This window comes from Oculina patagonica, chromosome 9, assembly GCF_052425735.1.
Source record: "Oculina patagonica isolate OP01 chromosome 9, crgOcupat, whole genome shotgun sequence".
Classification (NCBI taxonomy): Eukaryota; Metazoa; Cnidaria; class Anthozoa; order Scleractinia; family Oculinidae; genus Oculina; species Oculina patagonica.
Window position 1 is genome coordinate 6,499,776 of NC_135766.1, and position 7,369 is coordinate 6,507,144.

The window sequence follows — 7,369 nt, forward strand, 5'->3', positions numbered from 1 at the left end:
CAATTTTACTCCACATGTCAAATTGGTGCTCCTGTACGGGTCGGAAACCTAGCGATAGGAGAAACCTCTGTTCTCCAAGGTGCCGTGGTTTGTGAATTTAAGACGCCGTTGATTATTATCAATCACGAATACGTATGGAAAAAACGAACTAGAGGGGGGGTCACTAGAGGATGGCGCAAGCACGATAAAACGAAATAACTGGAAATGGTTCTACCATACCTTGAAGGAAAACACCACCGGACAAGTGTCGTATTTTCAACTCCGTTTTCAGTAGTAAATAATAAAGATGGTGGATTTTAAGCTCGGTGATAAATAGTGAAGAAATTATTCTACATGACACGAGCGTGGGACAAAGAAAAAAATCTGAGTCCCCGACGGGAATCGAACCCATGGCCTCCCAGATACCGGTTGGGCGCTCTAACCAACTGAGCTACGTGAGACTCGCTGTGAGCTAGGCTATTTACTAGGTTGATAAGTGACACGCGTCCTGCATACTGCTAGGATCAGAAATGTCGAAATCATCAAATTTTGGTGTGGAAATCTAAGCCATTTTCGAAGCGAGTTGAATGATGGAGAATCCAAGTTTGCGGCTTTGCTTACTTGAAGATGGATTGCACGTTAATATCTGAACAGAATACAAATGTGGAAAATTTTCTTCAATAAAAAATGTATGTTAATGCAGAGCAAAAACGATTTTGTTGTACATCTTAATAAGCCATTTCTGAGTTGCCTTTTATCTCTAAGTCAGGGGCGGATCTAGGGGGAGGGTGCACGGGGTGCGAACCCCTCTCTAAGATGTCCTGCGGCTTAGTATTCGCTTTTAAAACTTGTTTACGTCACCAGCCAGTTACGCCATTCCTTAGTGGTGCACTCTCTCCTAAAAAATTCCTGGTTCCACCGCTGTTAGTCTATCTGTTTTAAGACGACTGAGTCCTGATTGCTTAACATTTCATATGTAAATGAGTTAAGTTCGCAAGACAATTAACATGCCAGTAAAACTGAAATGTTGTGCACCATTTAGGACCCATTTTAAACCAGGTAAACAAGGTACCTCGAAAATTGCCTGTTGCCGTTATATTTTCGGCATTAATTTCATATTTAATGATCATTAAAAGAAAATGGTTTACATTAAATAAAAAGCACCTTTAATGACAACTTTGTTACTTATCATATACACATAGGTGAGAAACTTGACAGTAAAACAACAAGTGAATGAGAAAGCAAGTATGAATCCAGCTTTTTAGTTTCTCTTTGTTTCAGTAGCCATCAAAAACTTGTGTATCGCTGGAACATCTGGGCCTCTGATTTGAAAGAATATCACAGTGTTGTCATCTGGCATCAAAAACCACCACTAGACACTGATTAAGGAAAACACGGTACATAAAACACTTCTCTTACTTTGTAAACTCGTACCAAGATGTTTTCTCACTTTGTTCGAATATACGACGCACAGTTATTAATCATTTTTTGCATCTTTTTGACATCTCAAGATTCTCATTCTCTTGAAAAACTTCATAAATATTTTGTCGTTTTACTCAAAAACTGCCTTACCAGTAACAATACGTAAACTTTATCTTGACACGGTCAAACAACATATACAAGCCTTTAAAATGTTTGACTAAAGGTGAAGCCAATGGCTCAAATTAGACTGAGAAATTAAAAATAACAATTATAACTTATGTACAGTCCAAAACTGAATTTTAAAGGATATCACCATCATGTTGACCAAAAATGTTTCCACCATTCGTCATAAGCATGGAACGTTTGGCTAGTGCAGGTTTTTATCGATTTATTGCTTAGTCAAAAGTTTTGCCGTTTAGAGAAATGAAGGATTTTATTTTTTTTACTGTTCAGTACATTAAAAACTTATTTAATTGTATTGTATTTACAAATTTCAACTCAAAATTATATTCTTTTCAAAATCTCAGCCTCAAGTTTATTCTTAAATATTCTTAAAAATTTGCAAATTTCAGCCTCTATATTCTTAAAAACCTGTATTATTTCTTATAAAATAAAGAGTGTAGCACTGTTATAATTTCAATTTCCCATCTTTTCTCCAAAATATCAATTTTCCCTGACTCATATTCCCAGACTTTTGACTGACTTTCAAAAATTTTCTTTTCCCCTGACCATTTCCCGACCTGTGGCAACCATGGGTATGCACCATACATAATTTCAGCAGAAATGTACATGCAATGTCCGTTTGTTCATAAAAGGATACTTCTCTTTGTTCTTTTCTTGTACATGATCCTGTATCCACACTCCCGGCAACGAATAGGATCTCTGGATTTGATCTCATTTTCTGTGTGACATTCTAAACAAGAGAACGTACAGATACATGTAAGGAAGTTCATGCAGCACATGTTGAAAGGCAGAGTAGTCCAGATTTAAATCACACCTCCCAAGAGTGTACACACCATACCTTATTTCAAACCAAAAATCTATACCCTACATGTATTTCACACCAAACGGTCATGAAAACTATCCCCTTTGGAACCACACATACCTATATAGCTTTTATAAAGACCAGCATCTATTTTAATCTCTTGAACAATAACTGGCATCTACAGTATTAAGGCAATCTTTACAGCCTTCAAATTTTTAAAACCACAGAAGATTATCTTGCAGCTTGCCAATTCTGAGCTCATCAGCTGCAATGGTTCAGAGCCGAAGTTGCCGGAATTTTGTATCGAAGTTCGGTAAGAGACTGGTAACCCCGTGGTCGAATCATTTTTTTTATTTTTATTTATTTATTTATTTTTTTATTGATAATTACCACTTTACAAAATTAGAGGATAAGATTTAACTTATACTTATGTGCAATAGATTTTAACTTTACAATTTAGTTTCTCAAGGCTTTTTTTTTTTACACCGTATACTAAAACATACAAAATTATAGGTACAACAGGAGTAATTACTTTACCTTACCTAACTTATTACTTAACTTACTTATTCTAGACGTTTTCCTCAAATGCTTTCCATTTTTTGTTGAACACGTTAATCTGATTTGTCTTAAAAGCAATATATTTTTCAGTTTCGTATTTGATTTCTAAAATTTGTTTGAAGTGATCAAAGTTGGGTTTAATTCCTTTTCGTTTACAGGTCCAAAGATACGTTTTTCCTAAAATTATTATATAGTTTACCAAGTCCATTCCCTCCTTCAGAATTCCAATAATAACATCACGTAACAAGAGACATCCGCAACTACCAAGCCTATTCAAAATATTAACGGTCACCGTATTCCAAAAGGACTTTGAAAAAGTGCATTCAAACAAAAAGTGATTGATAGTTTCTCAACTCACTTGACAAAAAGTACAGTTAGGATTTGTTACGTAGCCTATTTTAAACAGGCGGTCATTTGAAAAGAGAATAGAATTTAACACCTTGTATTGAAAGGAGCGTACATAAGGTTCGCTTGCTACCCTCAAAGGTAGAAGGTATGCCCATGAAATTTGATCTTCTTTCAAATCAAATTCTAGACCGAGTTTATTCCATTTGCTAGGTTTTTCATATTTAAGTTTTATTAAGTGACAATAGTAATTTTGACATTTATAATTTTCTATATCAATAACTTCCTTAGAGCTAGGCACATTGCCACGTAGGTTCAGTGGGACAGATTGTCTTAGACCAGTCCAAACTAAAAAGTTTGTATTTGATAAACCTTGTATTTTCATGGTAATGAAAGACTCAGTATTTGTCTTATCAAAAAGCAGGTCCTTTGTAAAAACAACACCATTATTAAAGTAATGCCTATAAAAAATAGTCCTGCCCTCAATCAAAATTTCTTTATTATTCCATAAAATATATTTGTAACCTCTGTCAGGGTCTGCGCTTTCTCTTAATTCAGACCACCATGATAAAAGTTCAAGGTAAAAGGTTGATGAAATAGTTAATTTATTTACATCATAATTGCATTGAAAGAAAAATATTCCTCCTTGGTTGTTCAAAAGATAATTGAGGTAAAGCTTCCAAAAACCAGAGCACTCTACATCCATAATTCGTTTCAGTCAGCTTAATCTTAATCTTATATCATGTTTTCATAGTCAATAATTTTAAGACCACCTAAGTTATAAGGTGCGTACGTTGAGCGTCGGGTAACTTTATCTTTCCCATTCCACAGGAAGTTAAAAACCAAGGAGTTAAATTCTTTTACTACAGATGACGGAGTGCTTAAAAAAGAGCTTGGAAAGATCATTTTTGGGAGAAGGATTGCTTTAATTATGTTGACTTTGCCATGAATGGAAAGGTTTCTTGACTTACAAAGATTTATTAACTTTGCAATTTTCTTCAATCTTTGTTTAAATTTTTTTTCAACAAGTAGCTTGACGTCATATGTAATGAAGATACCCAAAAATTTGACACATTTTTTCCACCTAAATCCAAGTGGTTCCTCTTCACAGTCCTGAAGAGATCCAATCCACATGGCTTCAGTTTTCATGACGTTTAATTTTAATCCTGAAATTTTCTCGAAGTAATCAAGTAATTTAAGCAAAGCCTGAGCAGAGTTCAAATCAGCTAAAATAGTAGTTGTATCGTCAGCAAACTGTAGCAATTTAGTTTACCCGTGGTCGAATCATGCACGGGCGAATAATGTTTTGAAAAACCCGGGTCTACACACTACACTGAAATCGGCTGTAAGGCTTGAAATAGTAGTGGAATAATAAATCACATATTTGATGGTGTAACAAATAATATGCGTGGATATTTTGCTCATTGCTCGCATATTTTTGAGCCCCATAAAAAACAATGCAACTAACAAAATATTCACAGGCCCATTGTATAAAAAGATATAGAGATGTAATCATGTCTGTCTACCAAATTCAATAAAACTCATCAAATATCTCATTTCTCTTAGGTTTATAATTTGTCTCAGTGCCTTTCTAACTTTCCATTACTTAGTATTTTGCTTTCTGTTTTTCATGGTGATTTCTTGTTGACTTGATCTCAGTTCACGTAACATTTATTCCTGTAGCTAGTTCCCAGTCCCATTAGGTTCTACTGATAGGTCCATCGAGCCCAACATAATTTAGTTTAAGCGATTGTTGCCGCTTAAAAAATGAAAGATTTTGAAGATGAAATGCACTTTTTTATTTTACTGTGTGCTATAAATTATGATGATCTAAGAAGAAATGCCCTTTTTGACAAGATTATTGAATAAAGTATCTAGAGATAAGTACGTGTACTTGCAATTTTTAGTATTTTGAAAATGTATTATTTCCTATATTCAATCAAAGAGCTCTTCGAGCCACCACTGAAGTTTTACATTTGGTTTTCATACCTTGAATATATATGAGCAGCAGGCGATTAAAAAATTTCTCTGATGCAGAAATAAGGAAACATGCATGACAATTGCAGATGATCAAAGCGCATTTGACATTTTAACTTTTAAAAGACATATTAGAAGTATTTGATAAGTTTTTTAATTTCTTATATTCATTTTTTAAAATTTAACTTTTTACATCTTCTATTTCTAACTTTCACTTTTTAACCATTTTTATCATATTTGTTATTTATTTTATGCAGGGCCCCACTGAAAACCACCTTCTTGTGACATGGCTCCCTGCTAAAATATCTTTATTATCATTATTATTATGATCAGTGGTTTCCTGTATGACGCTAGCTCTACGCTGGATAGATACGAAAGCCATTGATCAATTTATGGCTCTCAATGTCCCCTTTTTTGGCTGTCGATTACTTTCCTCACGTAATTGTCAGCTACATTATGTTTCTTTGCTGTTTGTTTTGTCTTGTTATACCACTTTAAATTTAAAAGGCTGCCTTTATATGGCAGCCTTGCTACACTCTTTCTACTATTATATCCGCTGGGCAGCGGAGTTGCAAAAAAGTTTACAGCTGATGGACCAACCAACCAACCAACTCTGTGAGTGAAGCTGGGCTAGCTACTATACTTCCTGAATTAAAAGAATTAGAAGACTTACTGGCGATTTTGTCTTATCTTACGTGTCATGTAATGTAGTTGTATCGAAAACACCTAAATGTCTTAAATGGGAACTGAATTAAATTTATTGTGCGATGTTGTAAACTGATAATTAAAGATCATTTTTAAACCTTTTTATTTCACAAGAGCGTTTTAACGAGCTACGGCTCCTAAGCTCTTGGTAGCAAAATAAATTATGTCTTTATGTCTTATCATAGCTTGTCAATTTCCTGCTTCGAATTCCTGATAGAACCTTGACAGCCCTTGCCTCTGGCTTGGTTTCCCTTCACGACATTTCTAAAGCCAAATAACATGGCTAACATGGCTATAATTTTTTTTATATAGCCATGTGCTTCGAACAAGAAAGCTTGTCTATAAGTGTTCTGTTACAGACTGCCACATGTCGAAAAGTTTACTACAAAGTAGAACTTCTTTTCAACTTTTTTGCACTAGCTTCGCCCTCGCTGTCTCTCTATAGATATTTATACAAAGTGTCTAGCACATTCAATGAAATACGAAATCCAATCCAAACTCCGAAGAGCTCATTTAGTTTACATAAAGATTAGCTCTTACCTCCACAAATATAAATCATGGCTTGCTTGTTAGCTCCTTGGCTTTGCGTTTGCTGACTTCCTTCCATTTTGACTCACTCGACTTCATGTGTTCTCTGAGCCCGCGTCTCATCAGACCATGGTAAGTACTTCATGTATGAAGACACATTGTTCGCAGCAGGTCGCCAGGGTAAATTGTGAAAACAAATACAGTAAAATTCCGGTTATAAGCCCCCCCGGTTATAGGCCCCTCAACCTTGAAACAAAAAAATACACCCGGTTATAAGCCCCCCCCGGATATAAGCCCCCCTCTACCGGATGACAGTACTGAACAGGGCTAAATGTTGCTTTTTTGTGCGGTTTTTTAACTTAGGCCATCCCAATAAAGTGTTTCGTTTCCCATCGCCCCGTCTTTTGTGATGATGGGTCGGTCGGTCGGGCAAAAAAAAAAAAAAAAAACACTTGGGTTCCAGAGAAGGCCGGGCTGCTAAGTAAGAAAGCCTGATTACAAAGTCAACTCGAAAACGTGGTCTTTTCGTTCGTTATTCCTTATCAAATGTCTAAACAGTCTTTAAATAACGTAGTATCGATGTTTAATAAAGACAAAGACATCATATACCAATCGTTGTTAATAAAACAAGATCGTGTGCTTGCAAATTGAAGTACTTGCTTCTTTAACTAGTGAATCTGGAATTTTTTTTTTTTTTTTTTTTTTTACTTTTCGAAAAAAATGGGTCGGTCGGGCGATGGGAAACGAAACATTTTATTGGGATGGCCTTAAAAACGTATTTCGATCAACACTCCCGAGGCTCGCTTCGAAACGTTTTTTTTCTTCCGCTTATAAGCCCTCCCGAATATACGCCCCTCTGCTTATAAGCCC

General features: G+C 35.4%; 1 protein-coding gene across 1 annotated transcript; it reads right to left on the reverse strand.

The window, feature by feature from the left end:
* Nucleotides 1–1,122: 1,122 nt before the first annotated feature.
* LOC144665927 (DNA-directed RNA polymerases I, II, and III subunit RPABC4-like) lies at nt 1,123–6,712 on the reverse strand. Its single transcript, XM_078527213.1, has 3 exons — nt 6,512–6,712; nt 2,222–2,314; nt 1,123–1,351 (listed from the first exon to the last, which is right to left on the reverse strand). The coding sequence occupies exons 1-3, from the start codon at nt 6,576–6,578 to the stop codon at nt 1,329–1,331; spliced, it is 183 nt and encodes a 60-aa protein (XP_078383339.1). The 5' UTR covers nt 6,579–6,712; the 3' UTR covers nt 1,123–1,328.
* Nucleotides 6,713–7,369: the final 657 nt, after the last annotated feature.